Here is a 17,521-nt window from a genome sequence, read left to right as displayed (position 1 = left end):
CAGACTTTACACATAGTAAACTTACCTGCACCATTATAAGCTTTTTTTTCCATAATCTATCATCTGGCCACAGTTCCCCCAAACAAATCCAAATGCTATATTGAGGGGATTCCTTCCTTTTTTGTTCTATAAATTCAATGAGTTCTGTAAAAAGAATTGTGAAAAGTTTGAATCAGTTCAATTAAACAAAAATGCAGGATAACCAGTTTCCCTACTGTATAGTGCAAGCAAGTCAAGCATTTTTGCTATACTTTAGAGCTGCGTATTAAGGCTATGGAATGCAACACTGCAGGCAAATAAAAAGATTTTCTTTCTGAATCTTATGCATTTCTTTTAAATCTTCTTCTGTGCAGGACATCAAGAAAAAACACATTTTTAATATGAGAAAAATATTGATCACAGGCGCTCCCCAATGTGAGTGAATACAGTGGATTTGTATTTATTGATATGTCTGCCGCTGGTGATGAAACTAGGTATCCCTTCTCCAGTACCAGTATAGTAATAATGGGGCTCTCTATACAGAAATCAAATGGCCAAAAACATTTTTTGTATACACCTGCGCTGACTGGAGGGATGTATAATTATCCAATAATTGGCATTCTACCATCCATAAGTATAGAAAACAACTTTGTGTTAAAGGATTGCAAAGTGGGTATGGGATGTACCTGTAAGGTTACCTGTACGTTTTATGTAGTGTGCCACTGGGAGAATATATGTCTATATGGCTACATTCACACTACTGTATGGAGGACGTATATACGGCCGACATATATACGGCCGATATACGTCCTCCATAGACAGCAATGGGCGCACGGCGCCCTACGGGAGCGGTACGGTGCAGCACACATGCGGCACTGTACCGCTCCGTACCCGGGAAAAAGATAGGACCTGTCCTATTTTTCCTGTAATACGGCGCAGTGCGCCATGTATCTCTATGGAGAGGGGCGGGGGTGAGCTGAGCTCACCTCCTCCTCCTCTCCCCGTGCACTGCCGTTGCCCGCTACGGCACGGTTCGGGCGGGCAACGGCAGTGTGAATGTAGCCTATGATGGTATTACCTAGAACACCTGAGCCCCTATGATGTAAAGGTGTAGATGGTGTTCGCAGTTCAAAAACAGGGTATCAACAAAGTGTACCTGTTTCAGAACATATGACGAGTCGCGGCATACAAGGGTTTTTTTTTTGCCACCGGCCAGGGCACCCACCTGTTAACTACAGCGACAAACTTCTACCCAAAAGAGCTTCACTATTTAACCCGGGGATATGGTAATCCAGCAAAGGCATCGTTAAAGAAAAACAACTGGGACTGTTTGTCCACTAAAGGAAGAGCAACTGGGATCGTCATAGTATCATGGTATATAAGGCTGGACGCAAGTCCATCAAGACGCAAGTCCATCAAGTCTAACCTTTAAGAATGAAATAAATGTTTTATCCCCATAACCCGTGATATTTTTCTCTCCAGAAAGGCATCCAGGCCTCTCTTGAACATGTACATAGAGTCCGCCATAACAACCTCCTGCGGCAGAGAGTTCCACAGTCTCACTGCTCTTACAGTAAAGAACCGTTGTCTATGTTGATGGTAAAATCGCCTCTCCTCTACGCGTAGAGGATGCCCCCTTGTCCTGGTCACAGGCCTAGGTATAAAAAGATCTTTGGAGAGATCCTTGTACTGTCCGTTCAGGTATGTCATATCTTCTGAAACAGGTATCTGAACATTCACTTCATTCATATCCTGTTTTTGAACTGCGAACATTATCTACACCTTTACATCATAGTGGCTCAGGTGTTCTAGGTAATACCATCATATAGACATATATACTCCCAGTGGCACACTACATACAAACATACAGGTTACATTACAGATATATCCAATACCCACTTTGCAATCCTTTAACACAAACTTGTTTTCTTACTTATGGATGGTAGAATGCCAATTATTGGATAAAAATACATCCCTCCAGTCAGCGCAGGTGTATGCAAAAAAAATTTTTTGGCCACTTATAACCATATAACCATATTCAGGAAAAGACAGACATTGCCTCCCCTTCTAATAATACTACGGGTTGTGATATCATACACATATAATATCTAAGCATGACATATGCTGACATAAGCATAAGCTGCATAGTTTATCTCAACAGGGCCTCCCAGGGATAGCTATTTGACATTTTACACCACTGCCTGGGGAACGGCAGCAGGTGACACAAGGGGCTGCCACACTGGAAATAAAAGATTTTCAATGTTTTTTGTGGCCTCTACTGTTAAGGAGATTTGCAATGTCTATTTGATATTAATAAATCATTTAAATGTCAGAATTTTACCTAAAGCCAAGGTGGGTTGTTCCCATACAATCAAAAGCATTAACTTGTAAGAGTGACCGCCATTACAACATTTAGGTAAAAGGGTATGTCCAGGTATATATTTTTTTACATATGGCTCTCATACTTACCTCTCTCCATTCAACTACAGCGGCTGGTGCCTTTGATTGTAAATAGAGGCAGGCTGTTTCATCCCAATTACTGCCGCACATCTGCTACAGCTTGAAACTAATGCTTTAGCAGGTGCGCAGCAATGGTCCCCTGTATACAAACAGTAGCCGACAGTAAGAAAAGGCGCTGCAACAGAAGCACCGATAGAGGAAAGTACATGCTGTTTATTATTTTTTAACCTCCCCCAACCATATATAAAAAATGTATGTACCCGAACAACCTCTTCAATGGAATATATATTGTATCATGACTAGGCAGGACTTTGTTAGCAAACATTTCCCAGACTCAGACATAACTAACAGACCTAAGCAAGACTTTTTATATCCTTTTTAAGTTGATATAATCAAGCTCATTACATTGATTACTTGCGAATAGATTGCAATGTAACACATACATTCTTATACTAAATATGTACTTCTATGAAATATTTATGAAATATTTATTTTGTCATACCTTTGACAAACTGTTGAAAGTTATACAGAACGCAGTAGTCTGATTTGTCTATGACATTGGGTTCGGATGTGGTTGGCATCTCTGTCATTGACCAGAAGCTCCTGCACTTGCCCAATCTCTTTGCACAAATGGAGCCATCTCGCACTTCCACCACAGTGCCTAGTTGAAGGTTCTCAAGAATTTTATTTATTTCAGCAACTACTTTATGGTCATGTATCATGGATGGTAATGGCAGAATCACATTCTCTAAATTAGTTTCAGCAATTAACTGATTAGTTGAAGTAATATGGAAGCCATTTGGGTTCTTTACTATGGTGTTCTTCACCAGTGTTCCACGGTAATAAATTTTCACATCAAATTGAGTGGCTGAAGAAAAAATAGAAATGACATTACTATTCTGCTAATATTTAACATAATTTCAAGTCACTGTACCATAAAGACAGCTACAAGACTTGCCAGGTGAGGTAAGTGCCACCCGCTTTCCTATGGGTCATATAAATTTGCAAAGGAATCCATTATCTCCATATACATGGTTTATACGATACGATACAACTTTATTGATCCAGCAGGGGGGAGTTATTTAGTACAAATTATCCAGCATAGTGTTACAGTTACACGTTACACAGACATAGCTACATAGAGGGACGTTTGGCAGACATAAAAACATTTAGCGAATAGACTTTTAGGAGTTAATCATCTTGGTTGCTATTGTGTGCTTTCTTAGTCACTTGTTACGTAATAAGTTACAACAATACACTACAATAAGTTACAACTCGACATACTACGGGACTACAAGCATATTACACACTTAAAATTGACAATCACAATAGATACAACACGGGTCACATAGCTTATATGCTGGTTACCTGCACTTAGCTAGGTGCATGGATAGAGCTGTGATTCTAGCTACTGCCAGTGAACCCTGGTGCCAGTGCTTAAGCTTCCTAGTACTCATGCCACCTAGGCTGCGCTTAGCCTCCCGCCAGCTTTACCCGAGTGTCAGTATCGCTTGTGGTGGGTTCGCCATCATTTCAGCATTTTGCTGTCCCCTTGATGATGCTAATGGCAGCTTGGAAAAAACGTTGCTTTGTTGCACTCAGGGGACCAAGCTACCTTGTGTGGGAGATCTCCCACAGATACCGGCATTGGGAAGATGTGGGCGGGGGGATGTAGAGGGGTATGGTTTATGAGCTCGACAGGGCCTAGTGGGAGAGGCCATTGTATGGGAAGTGGGGTACCTAGTTGTGGAAGGTCGCATCAGGTCTGGCCTGGCATGGGTAGGCTGAGGAGAGTCACTGGCCCACCTGGATGGCCTGGGCCACAAGGTCAGGCCCAACACTGGCTAGGAGTGTCAATTGATCGCGTTGAGAGGATGAGGGTTCAAGCAGCAATAGGCATGGTATGGCCACAGGTTAGAAGGTTCCGATGGTGTCCAATGCGATGCTGGGTTGTTGGGAGGCATGTTGTGCTGTTGATATTCCGCCCTGATCTGTTGGGGGCACTCTGAACTGCTACGCCAGGAGTCGGCCTGGCGAGTCGGCATCCCATGTGTGTCGTTCCCATCTTGGGGCGCTGAGGCCAGCAGCTACTCCCTACTGAGCTTCCAGCATGACCATGCCCCACTTTCTCATTGTGGGACTCCCCTCCTTCCTGGAGGGCATCTGCAGCTCAGAACAACAGGGGAGCCAGCTGACCCCTGCTCTCCTGCAGCAGGACTCCTCACTTGAGGCAGCTGACGATGCGAATTGGATGATGATGAACCACTTCACTGATGCCAATTCTTCCCTTCCTGTCCACCCCACTGATGGCAATTTTTCTCCGTTGTCTCAGTGGGTCCAGATATCATCTCCGACAAGGGTCCTGTGGAGTCTACCTCCCCGCCAGGATCCATAGTCAGCACTGTCACCATCCACGCGGCCACTGGCCGAAGACTGCTGCTATTGGAAGGCGGTCTGTTCGTGGCACTATCCCACCAATGCCAGGCATGGCTAGCAGAGAGTAGGGGGAGGGAAGTAAAAACATGAGGAAAGTAGGCAAAGAAATAGGGGAAATTGGGGAAAAGGAGTGGGAATGGAGAAAAAAAGCGGGAGTCTTAGAATAGATGGGCAGAATATCACTTCACTTTGTTATCCAGTAAGGTGCATACAGCAGGTAGGGGAAATGCCAGGCCATGTGTTGAAAAAATAGAGTGAACAGTGACATGCCATTGCCAGTGATTGGCTAAGGTCAAGGTCAGAGATCAGGCAGCAGGGATTAGCGCAGGTGAGTAATACATTGGGGGTCATTTACTAAGGGCCCGATTCGCGTTTTCCCGACGTGTTACCCGAATATTTCCGATTTGCGCCGATTGTACCTGAATTGCCCCGGGATTTTGGCGCTCGCGATCGTATTGTGGCGCATCGGCGTTGGCATGCACGCGACGGAAATCAGGGGGCGTGGCCAAACAAAAAACCCGACGTATTCGGAAAAACCGCCGCATTTAAAAAACGAAAATGTGTCGCTTGGGAAGCGCTTACCTTCATCTGGTCCAGCTCGGTGTATTCCGGCGCGTTCCGATGCTTTTCAGTGCAGCAGCACCTGGTGGACGGCGGAGGAACTACCTTCATAAATCCCGTCCGGACCCGAATCCTGTTCAGAGAACGTGCCGCTGGAGCGCGAATGGGCCGGGTAAGTAAATCTGCCCCATTGATTTTGCTATACCCTACAGATCAATGTTTAATAAATATGTTTTTCTGGATAAAAAAAACTCTTCAAAGTTTATTAAACTCTCTGAATGTTATTGCTCTTGGAGTTGAGATAAAGCTGTTGGAAAGTATATTAAACCCTTAATGACAAGGTCTGAAAAGGCTTTAATGCCCAGGGCACTTCTGCCAAATTTTCGTATAGAGTGGTTTAAGGGAAATAAATTTTTTTTTTGCGGGCTACCTTTTAGCTGTGTTTTTTCACATAGGGCTATTTAAAAATTTAGCCGCTTCCCTTAATGATATATTATGGAAACATGCATTATATGACATATGGCAAATCAAACAATCCTCTGAGAGAGATTACATGTTATTCTCACCCAGACACAAAGTAAACTCCTGAACTGATATGATCATCAGGGACAAATTTCTGTAAGATCGAGTGGAGTCCTCAGCGAAAGGGTTAATAAAGTGGTTAGGCTGCGCCCTCGGCTAAAACTGAGCTAGCTCTCAGGGAATTTTTCACTTTTAATAACAACAGGAATATGATTTGTAAAGCGCTACGGAATTTGATGGCGCTATATAAATAAAGATTATTATTATTATTATTATAAAGCAGAGATTTAAAGATGATCTAACTAAATTGTCCACCCTAATTAAAATACAACTAGAACAAATAAACAAACAAAGGGCAACACAGGTCATAACACACTACAGGCGGTCCCCTACTTAAGAACACCTGACTTACATACGACCCCTAGTTGCAAACGGACCTCTGGATGTTGGTAATTTACTGTACTTTAGCTTTAGGCTATAATAATCAGCTGTAACAGTTATCCCAGGTGTCTGTAATAGAGCTTTATTGTTAATCCTGGTTCTTATAACAATCCAACATTTTTAAAATCCAATTGTCACAAAGACCTAAAGAAATTTGGCTTGGGCTACAATTGTAAAATATACAAATCCGACTTACAATACAAATTCAACTTAAGAACAAACCTATAGACCCTATCTTGTAAGTAACCCGGGGACTGCCTGTATTTGAACAAATAAAGAGATCATCTTTTAAAGCTGATGCTCCACAACTACGCCCGCTCCTTAAAAAGGTTAAAAATTGAATATTACATTAACCCTTATCCGCAAAAAGTATTTGAGAAAGAAGCACAGACAGGAACATTCCGGCAAACAATGCTTTCAGCTCTTATAGAAGCTCTACCCAAACATGGGAAGTTGGCTGACAGACCAAAAATTTTCCCCTTATTAAATGAGGACCTTAAATTATACACAAAAATACTAGCAAACAGGTTATAAGTAATACTACCCAGCATTATAGCACTTGACCAATCAGGTTTCATCCCTGGAAGACAGACATCAGACAACACAACACTGATTAATATTCTCCAAACCTGCTAAATTAACCATACTCCCACAAAAATTTTCACGACGAAAAAGGTGTTTGACAGGGTGAACTTGGATTATGTTTTTCAAATCCTACATAAATACGGTCTAGAGGGATAAATCCTAATGGCCATCTGAGTTCTTTATTCGTGCCCATCAGCTAAGGTATATTGTCCCAATCGTTCACCCTGTCGAATGGCACTAGGCAGGGATGCCCCTTATCCCTAATAATTTTTGTCATCTCAATAGAGCCTCTACCCAAAGTTATAACAAATCATAACATCTCGGGAGTCAAAGTCGGCAGGGAAGAGCACAAAATAACTCTTTTCGCCGACGACATAATATTATCAACCACAAACTGAATGAAACTTCCTTAAGCCATATATTTGATATTTTAAGCGAGTATGGGAATAAAAGCAAAGGTAGTATTAGGTGAATAAAAACAAATCCCAAATTCTCCCTATTAACAAACAGCAACTTTACAGAATTTAAAAGGGCAATATTCAGTGGATTGGCAATAGGAAGATATCACATACCTTTGTATTGAGTTAGCATACTCGACCAGTGACTTATTTAAGCATAACTATATCCCCCTAATGAACAAAATAGATAAAGGAGCTATCGGAGTACTCCAATTCTTTCTTGGTGCGGAAGGATAGCACCATATAAGATGGTGACCCTTCCTAAGTACTTGTACCACTTCAGAACTCTCCCTATCCCAATCTCAGAAGCCTTCTTTAGGAAAGCACAATCACAAGCTCGGAAGTTCATCTGGAAAGACAGCAAACCTAAGGTTGCTCTCCATATGCTATTAAGGCCAAAGCCAAATGGGGGTTTAGTAGTACCAGAACTTAAGGATTACTACTACGCAGCAATTCTGGACCAATCTGGGTATTGGTGGAGGAACTCTGTGAACAATCCCTTCCCTTTCTTGGTTGAACTTGATGGACATGTGTCTTTTTCAACTGTATAAACTACTTAAAACAAATGGCAATCAATAGAGCAACATTACAACAAGGGGTGTCCATTGAAACTCAGAATAATCAATACCTGCAAACTCAGGCCTCCTCCTTACTTGCAATGCACACTACTGATCAGGCATGGAAACCCAGGTTCAGACAAACTTCCCCTAGAGTTAATTCCTATTAACTTTTTAGAATACAATATTCTAAGCATGAAAATACGCAACTATTTACATAACAACTAAAAATCCTCTATTAGCGAGCAAGTATCCACCTGGCTAAAAAATAGATCCCCTGGTGTAGGCAACAAAAGAGAAATGGGGAAACTATCACACATGTTAGTGTGGAAAAAAGACTTAAAAACTTGATATTAGGGGTATGGAGTCAATTGTAGTGGCATAAAAGTTAGGAAATCCAGTCCAAGCCCTTGCCACTAGTTTAAAATTCAGGGATGTAGGGGGCCTCCTTTTCATATATTTTTCCTCCTTTTTACTCTTAATCCCACAATGCATTATACTGTAAATGACAGTAGTGTTTTTAGGGATTCTGAAGACATTTGCAGATCAATTCGTGGCAGAACAGAGAAAATTTGTCAACAGTGAAGGATGAAGACCAGGATGGACCAGGCCAGCACAGAGGAGAGGAGGCAGCAACTGGAATTGATTTATACAGTAAGCAATGTTTATATCTGCCTGATGGGAGGAATTGATGTGCAGTACATTTTTCAGTGTGTAGCCTACATAGGGTAAATGTGTATTTTGCAGTATAAAAGTGTGATTCTGGTTTGCTGACAAGGGTTTAGGTAGATGGCTTCCAGATCCAAAGTTTTCATATGCACAGGTTTAGAATTTGAATTTTTGCCTCAACAAGAAAAAAAGACTACAATTGGTCTTGGCCACAATATTTTATGAACTATGAAAAAAACTTTAAATTGAATAATAAGAATGTTACCAAAGGTATTATTTGGGAAAAACTGATTCAGTAAGTTTTGCTGCACTGTTTCTTGTGTTTCAACTGGAACTTCACCTATAAAGAGAATACAAAGGAAAATTAATAAACTGTAAAACAAAGATATCTTTACGGAGAGATATAATGGAGTAAAAAAGTATACAATTTGCAGCTTAAAGGAGTTGACCACTTATAACAAACTTTAACAGGGCATATTTATCTGTGATGCAGAGCCATATTAACCACTAAACATGGTGGCTAGAGTGTCCAGCTAGAGATATTATATATTGCCCAACCTGTGCACTGTGACTACCAGTGCCTGAGGGCAAGATTGTCTACTGGGGGCTACTGGGAGCAGCAACGTGATAACTGGGGATAGAACTATGACTACTGGAGGCAGCAATGGCTACTGCAATAGCAAGTTTGACAACTGGCTAATGGAGGTAGCACTGTGACTACTAGGGCAACACTGACTACTGGGGACAAGACTGTGACTATTGGCTACTGGAGGCACCACTGTGATTGCTGGGTGCAGCATTGGAGCACTGGAGCAGATTTCTAACTGCTTGGGGCAACACTGGCTATTAGGGGCTGCACTTTTGCTACTGGGGGTAGGCACTGTGACTATGGGAGGCAGCCCTGTGACTAATGGGGGCAGGCACTGTGACTATTGGCTACTGTGGGACATAACTGTGACTTTTGCCACTGTAGGGGCATAACTGTGATTTCTGGGGGAACAACAGAACACTTAGAAGATGAAGGTGGTGATCAAACGAGGAAGCTAACTTTAAGCGTTTTTAAATCTTCAGAGCTGAGTTCTGGAATAAGCTGACATATCCTCCCAATAGAAGAAGAAAATGAAAGAAAATACCTTTGACCTATCATGTGTGAATTGACAGATTTACATTAAGTGCAGGTATTACCCAGGAGCTCACAAAATTGCACTCAATACTGAAGACTAATATATATATATATAGTGTTTATACATGTCTATATAATATATACACTCACTGGCCACTTTGGATTGAGATCTGGTGACTGTGGAGGCCATTTGAGTACAGTGAACTCATTGTCATGTTCAAGAAACCAGTCTGAGATGATTCCAGCTTTATAACATGGCGCATTATCCTGCTGAAAGTAGCCATCAGATGTTGGGCACATTGTGGTCATAAAGGGATGGACATGGTCAGCAACAATACTCAGGAAGGCTGTGGCATTGCAATGATGCTCAATTGGTACCAAAGGGCCCAAAGAGTGCCAAGAAAATATTCCCCACACCATGATACCACCACCACCAGCCTGAACCGTTGATACAAGCCAGGATGGATCCATGCTTTAATGTTGTTGACGCCAAATTCTGACCCTACCATCCGAATGTCGCAGCAGAAATCGAGACTCATCAGACCAGGCAACGTTTTTCCAATCTTCTACTGTCCAATTTCTATGAGCTTGTGAAAATTGCAGCCTCAGTTTCCTGTTCTTAGCTGAAAGGAGTGGCACCCGGTGTGGTCTTCTGCTGCTGTAGCCCATCTGCCTCAAAGTTCGACGTACTGTGCGTTCAGAGATGCTCTTCTGCCTACCTTGGTTGTAACGGGTGGCGATTTGAGTCACTGTTGCCTTTCTATCAGCTCAAACCAGTCTGCCCATTCTCCTCTGACCTCTGGCATCAACAAGGCATTTCCGCCCACAGAACTGCCGCTCACTGGATGTTTTTTCTTTTTCGGACCATTCTCTGTAAACCCTAGAGATGGTTGTGCGTGAAATTCCCAGTAGATCAGCAGTTTCTGAAATACTCAGACCAGCCCTTCTGGCACCAACAACCATGCCACATTCAAAGGCACTGAAATCACCTTTCTTCCCCATACTGATGCTCGGTTTGAACTGCAGGAGATTGTCTTGACCATGTCTACATGCCTAAATGCACTGAGTTGCCGCCATGTGATTGGCTGATTAGAAATTAAGTGTTAACGAGCAGTTCGACAGGTGTACCTAATAAAGTGGCAGGTGAGTGTATATATGTAACACCCCTTCAGGCCAACCTCTGCAGGAAAGGTGTATGGCGACTTCAAATTCAATATGACACAGTGCCATCACTCGAATCTTGCTTGAAGCTCTGTAGGTAAGCACGAGGGTTTTCCTCTTCTGCCAGGGGTTGACTCGGGAAACCCCTGCCTAAGCTTAGCACACACTCACAATAGGTAAGAGTAAAGCAACTTGTCTGATTTATTGTAACGGAAATGAATAGGGATCAGCCAAGTACAATGAATGCAAACAGGGAAAAGCATAAACAAGGATAAAGTATTTACAGATGCAATCTACTAAAATGTACTGTTAGTGGCAATAAAGGGTAACTGCACTCCCCAGGCCTGGTTGGGATAATGGTGCAGAGGGGTCCCTTTAACCCCTTACCGACATGTGATGTAATACTACGTCACATGCCGGGTGCATGGAGAGGGCTCACAGGCAACACCCGGTAACACCCGCGATCTGTGCCAGCACCGTTGATCGCCGCCGGCAGCTTCAAAAAGATGGTGGGGCCCGAGGATAGTAGCTCCCCGTGACGTCATCGGGGAGTGGCGATCCGTCGCCATGACTGCCTCGGGTCTTCCGAAGACACAGGGGGGTAAATACAACAGCCTTCTTGTTTGTATTTCCCCATCTGGAACAACCCCTAAATTATTGAGGGCTCTGTACATATTAGTGGATCAGTAGCTTAGGGTTAGTTGGCACATTTAGGAAGGAGTTTCTCCTGATAGAATGTGCACAAAGCAACACATGGTGCACGTTCCCAATCACATCAGTGTAAACGCAGATGTGATGATGTGATGATGTGTATGCAATTCAAATGCAATGGTCAAGACGCATCACTAAAGACATATGTGTTTTGTAAGTAGCAACATGTGATTTGTCTTTTTATATTAATAGTGATGATTAACAATGTCATACAGCACACACCTGATGCTACTAAGTAAATGTATTGTATGGTTGCAATTGAAGGAAAGATGAATATGGCCAAGCACAGAGATATCCTGGATGAAAACCTATTCCAGAGTGTTATGGACCTCAGACTGGAATGAAAGTTCACTTTCCAACACGGTAATGACCCTAAAAACAGCTAAAATAACACAGCAGTGGCTTCAGAACAACTCTGTGACCATTCTTGATTGGCCAAGCCAGAGACCTGACCTAAACCCAATTGAGCATCTCTGGAGAGACTTGAAAATGGCTGTTCACCATGTTCATCATCCAACCTGAGGGAACTGGAGAGGATCTACAAGCAAGAATAGCAGAAGATCCCCAAATCCAGGTGTGAAAAACTTATTGAATAATTTCCATAAAGAGTCATCGCTTTACTAGCTCAAAAGAAGCTTCTACTCAATACTGAGCAAAGGGTTTGAATACTTATGTCCATGTGATATTCCAGTTATTCTTGTTTATAAATTAGCAAATATCTACATTTCTTTTTTTTCGGTAAGGATGGGGAGCAGAGTGTACATTAATGAACAAAAAAAAGAACATTTTTTAGCTCACTTATTGGCTCCAATGAAACAAATAGTGAAAAATCTTTTTTGATAAGTAACAGTGTTTAAAAGTTATAACCATATAAAGGGACGCATGTCAGAATACAAAAAATGGGGCTGAGCCTTAAGCTACAAAATGGCTGCCTCCTTAAGGTGTTAAACAGAAGCTGAGGCTATCACAGAGCAGGTGTATTTATACGGAGACTTGATTACACACATGTGGATTATATTTATCATCATCAGTCATTTAGGACACCATTGCCTCATTCACAGATCCTCACTGACTTCTGAAGTGAGTTTGCTGCACTTTTCAGTTTTTTTTGGTGTTTTTTTTTACAAAAGTTTAAAATAGCCAATAAATTTTGCTCCACTTCACAATTGTTTCCCACTTGTTTACATTAGGAAACTGGAAGGGTTCTGATTGCAGGACTGATTGGGCAGACCTGGGGCACTTGGCAGCCACTTCTGCCTTTGTTACTGACTGATCTACTAATGTTTGAGAAAGCATCAGCATGTTTAGTGGCAGTCACATAGAGCCAGGAAGCCAGTGCCTTCTGATTGTGAGTACATGGAGCTGTAATCAATTGTTAATAATTTTGTAAGAATATTTAAATCAGGTTGTAGATGCTGTTTAAAAATTTGTCTATAAATTCAGTAACCCATGTAGCAGGATTAGGCTGCTGGGGATAGCATTTCGATTTTCGCCTCAAGGAGCAAAAAGACAAGAATTGTCCATGTCTATGCTCAGAGCATAAGAAGTAGAAGGCTTCTGGTAAGATATTACTGCAAAGAGGATGGGTGGAGGAGCAAAGGAGCATCTCTGGATTATACATGCATTTTTCATAGTTCTGCTGGGCACAGAGTTTACGCAAAGGTATGGTCACACAGATCTCCAGGGATACTACCTAACACGCTCTGCATATTTGTATGGTCAGAACTGCTGGTAAATCCCCTCAAGACCTTTCCAGACTACTGTATATACTTGTGTATAAGCCAAGTTTTTCAGCACAAAAAAAGTGCTGAAAAACCCCACCTCGGCTTATAAACGAGTCAATAAAAACATAAACTGACATACTCACCTTCCGGCGCCCCCAACGTCATAGTGGGCACCGGCCGGCAGAGTGCATGGACACGCCTCTGCCAGCTGTTACAGCAGAGAGAAGACAGAAGAGAAGGCGCAGGGAGCCATGCTGAGCAGCAAGGGGTGCCGTGAAGGTGAGTATGTAAGTTTATTTTTTTGTGTGCTGGGCAAACTGGGGGCTGTTAGGCTGTATACAAAAGGGGGCTGGCAGGCTGTATACAAAAGGGGGCTGGATGGCTATATACAAAAGGGGGGTGGCTGCATAATAAAGGGGTTGGCTATATACTACAGGGGGCTGGCTATATACTACAGGGGGCTGGCTATATACTACTGGGGCTTGCTATATACTACTAGAGGCTTCCTGGCTATATACTAAAGGGGGCTGGCTGGCTATATACTAAATGGGTTGGCTATATACTACTGGGGGTTGGCTGGCTATATACTACTGGAATAAGTACCTAAATAAAAATCTAAATATCATAAAAAGGAAGATTATGATTATTATATAGAAGAAGTGCTTATTACTGAACTTACCAGGTTGTTGCCCATAAACTGAATATGCAGGGCTGGCACCAGCGCCAGCCGAGTACATATCAGGAGATGAAATGTTGTTATACCAATCTGGGCCTGGTGTTTCAATAGTTCTTTGTAAGTCTTCAGGAGCAAGGTACAGATCTAAATACACAAAATAAATGTACAGAAATTTTTGGAATCTACATTGGGTTAGTAGACAATTCCAGTCAACTTAGCTCAGTTGGTGTTCCGTACCAAATTTCCCCTGTCTCTATCTCCCTCCATTCTATGAATACTTTCTTCTCTCTTACACGACTTTTTAATTTCTGTGTTTCTGTTTTTACTCTGCTAGTTCTAAAAACTATACCTTTTTTATTTTTACTTTTAGAGGGATGTGTGAGGGCTTGGTATGTGCAGGACAAATTGTTCATTTTAATGGCACAATTTATAATTCCATGTAATCTACTGGAAAGCTGGAAAAAACCCTGTCCTTTAATCTTTGGGTCACTGCAATTACAGAGATACCAATAACTTATTCTTATTTGGCTGCACGTTTAAGGTGTAATTTTTTTGCAGTACATGCTGACGTCATAATTTATAGGAATTTGGAATCTATACGACGGTTTGATAATTTCTTATTCAAATATTTATAGATGGAAAAATGGCAAAAAGAAATTCAGACATTTGGCCCTTATTTTCCCTAATAGTGTTCAAGGCCAGGAATAATCTTTTTTTCGATTTTGATAGAACGTGCATTTTTGGGACGTGGCGATACCTAACATGTTTATGATTTTTACTGATTATTTTTATAGGTGTTCTAGGGAAAGGAAGGTGATTTATGCTTTTAGTTTTTTAAAACACTTTTTATAATTTTTTTAAATTGAAATTTTTTTTTAATATTATTTGAGACCCTGGAGGGTGTGATAGTTTATACCATATACCACAATACTACTGTATTGCGACATATTGTCATTTTATTGCTAATCTCTAATAGCCTGCCATAAGAGGCCTATGAGTCTCTATGCAACTGATCTGCGGTCTCCGATGATGTCACATAGTCACGGTTTGACTGAGGCACTTAACAGGTTAACTGCCACGGTCGGTGCCAGCAATAACCTTGCCAGTTAGAGGCGAGTGTTATACAGCTGACACCCACTATGTGTGGAGAGCGCTTAGCACCAGAAATTGCACCAAAATAAGAGACAGGGAACTAGAAGTGCGGGAAAAGTGTCGGGATTGAAGAGCTGTGCCAAAATTAAGTGACCAAAAACAAAGTACCGGAAAGGAATCTAAATTGTAGTCTTCTAAATGTGTTGCATACCCCAAATGGTACATTGGGGCAGATTTACTTACCCGGTCCATTCGCGATCCAGCAGCGCATTCTCGGCGGAGGATTCGGGTCCGGATGGGATTCACTAAGGTAGTTCCTCCAACGTCCACCAGGTGTTGCTGCTGCGCTGAAGTTCATCGGAATGCACTGAACTTCACCGTTCTATCGTGGGGTGAAGGTAAGCAATTGTCAAACGACACTTTTTTTTTAAAATGCGGCGGTTTTTCCGAATCCGTTGGGTTTTCATATGGCCACACCCACGATTTCCGTTGTGTGCATACCGGCGCCGATGCGCCACAATCCGATCGCGTGCAGCAAACTCCCGGGGCAATTCAGGGAAAATCGTCGCAAATCAGAAATTTTCGGATAACCCGTCGGCAAAACGCGAATCAGGCCCTTAGTAAATGACCCCCATTATGTTTTAGCAATTAGAAATATTTATGAACATAGTTTCCAAGTATCATCATTAGAGATGGGCGAATCGATTCAAATGAAGTGAAATTCGATTAGTCATGAATCCGAAGTTTACACTGATTCGTGGGAACAAAGCTTTTTTCCCCCTCTTTTTTAGCTAAATGGGCGTGAGCACAACTTGTTACATGGGGCAGAGAACTCTGGGAAGGAGAATGGAACACCCTCGATGACATCTGAAGACCTGTAAGCCAATCATCGACTGGCAGGCTTATGTGATGTCACACAGCCCTATAAAAACAGGCGTCATTTGCAATCTTGGCATTTTACACTGCATGTGCGGTCTGTAGCATCTAGCTGCTTTTACTGTACTGTGCTGTAGGGATTTCTGCTCCAATCCCAGGGTGTGTGTTTAGGGGGATCTGTATACCCCAAATAGCAGTTCTTTTTTGTTACTGAAGGGAATAGGAAGAAATCTGTGTCATCAGGAGCAAGGTACAGATCTAAATACACAAAATAAATGTACAGAAATTTTTGGAATCTACATTGGGTTAGTAGACAATTCCAGTCAACTTAGCTCAGTTGGTGTTCCGTACCAAATTTCCCCTGTCTCTATCTCCCTCCATTCTATGAATACTTTCTTCTCTCTTACACGACTTTTTAATTTCTGTGTTTCTGTTTTTACTCTGCTAGTTCTAAAAACTATACCTTTTTTATTTTTACTTTTAGAGGGATGTGTGAGGGCTTGGTATGTGCAGGACAAATTGTTCATTTTAATGGCACAATTTATAATTCCATGTAATCTACTGGAAAGCTGGAAAAAACCCTGTCCTTTAATCTTTGGGTCACTGCAATTACAGAGATACCAATAACTTATTCTTATTTGGCTGCACGTTTAAGGTGTAATTTTTTTGCAGTACATGCTGACGTCATAATTTATAGGAATTTGGAATCTATACGACGGTTTGATAATTTCTTATTCAAATATTTATAGATGGAAAAATGGCAAAAAGAAATTCAGACATTTGGCCCTTATTTTCCCTAATAGTGTTCAAGGCCAGGAATAATCTTTTTTTCGATTTTGATAGAACGTGCATTTTTGGGACGTGGCGATACCTAACATGTTTATGATTTTTACTGATTATTTTTATAGGTGTTCTAGGGAAAGGAAGGTGATTTATGCTTTTAGTTTTTTAAAACACTTTTTATAATTTTTTTAAATTGAAATTTTTTTTTAATATTATTTGAGACCCTGGAGGGTGTGATAGTTTATACCATATACCACAATACTACTGTATTGCGACATATTGTCATTTTATTGCTAATCTCTAATAGCCTGCCATAAGAGGCCTATGAGTCTCTATGCAACTGATCTGCGGTCTCCGATGATGTCACATAGTCACGGTTTGACTGAGGCACTTAACAGGTTAACTGCCACGGTCGGTGCCAGCAATAACCTTGCCAGTTAGAGGCGAGTGTTATACAGCTGACACCCACTATGTGTGGAGAGCGCTTAGCACCAGAAATTGCACCAAAATAAGAGACAGGGAACTAGAAGTGCGGGAAAAGTGTCGGGATTGAAGAGCTGTGCCAAAATTAAGTGACCAAAAACAAAGTACCGGAAAGGAATCTAAATTTTAGTCTTCTAAATGTGTTGCATACCCCAAATGGTACATTGGGGCAGATTTACTTACCCGGTCCATTCGCGATCCAGCAGCGCATTCTCGGCGGAGGA

The 17,521-nt window shown here is 41.7% G+C and overlaps 1 protein-coding gene across 3 annotated transcripts in view; it reads right to left on the bottom strand.

The window, feature by feature from the left end:
- The window catches only part of LOC140063989 (interferon regulatory factor 3-like), a 46,217-nt gene that overhangs the window by 1,773 nt on the left and 26,923 nt on the right, over window positions 1-17,521 (bottom strand). For 2 of the 3 annotated variants that reach the window (XM_072110341.1, XM_072110342.1), the window contains exons 6-9: window positions 14,067-14,207; window positions 8,934-9,008; window positions 2,942-3,307; window positions 26-144 (exon numbers count right to left, since the gene is read on the bottom strand). In XM_072110341.1, the coding sequence (XP_071966442.1) occupies window positions 26-144; window positions 2,942-3,307; window positions 8,934-9,008; window positions 14,067-14,207 (701 nt within the window). The remainder of the gene's footprint in view (window positions 1-25; window positions 145-2,941; window positions 3,308-8,933; window positions 9,009-14,066; window positions 14,208-17,521) is intronic. The other variant, XM_072110343.1, reaches the window with a different exon arrangement.

Source organism: Engystomops pustulosus, chromosome 6 (genome assembly GCF_040894005.1).
Source record: "Engystomops pustulosus chromosome 6, aEngPut4.maternal, whole genome shotgun sequence".
Classification (NCBI taxonomy): Eukaryota; Metazoa; Chordata; class Amphibia; order Anura; family Leptodactylidae; genus Engystomops; species Engystomops pustulosus.
The sequence above is the reverse complement of the archived record's forward strand: the minus strand, read 5'-3'. Positions and strand labels throughout refer to the sequence as shown.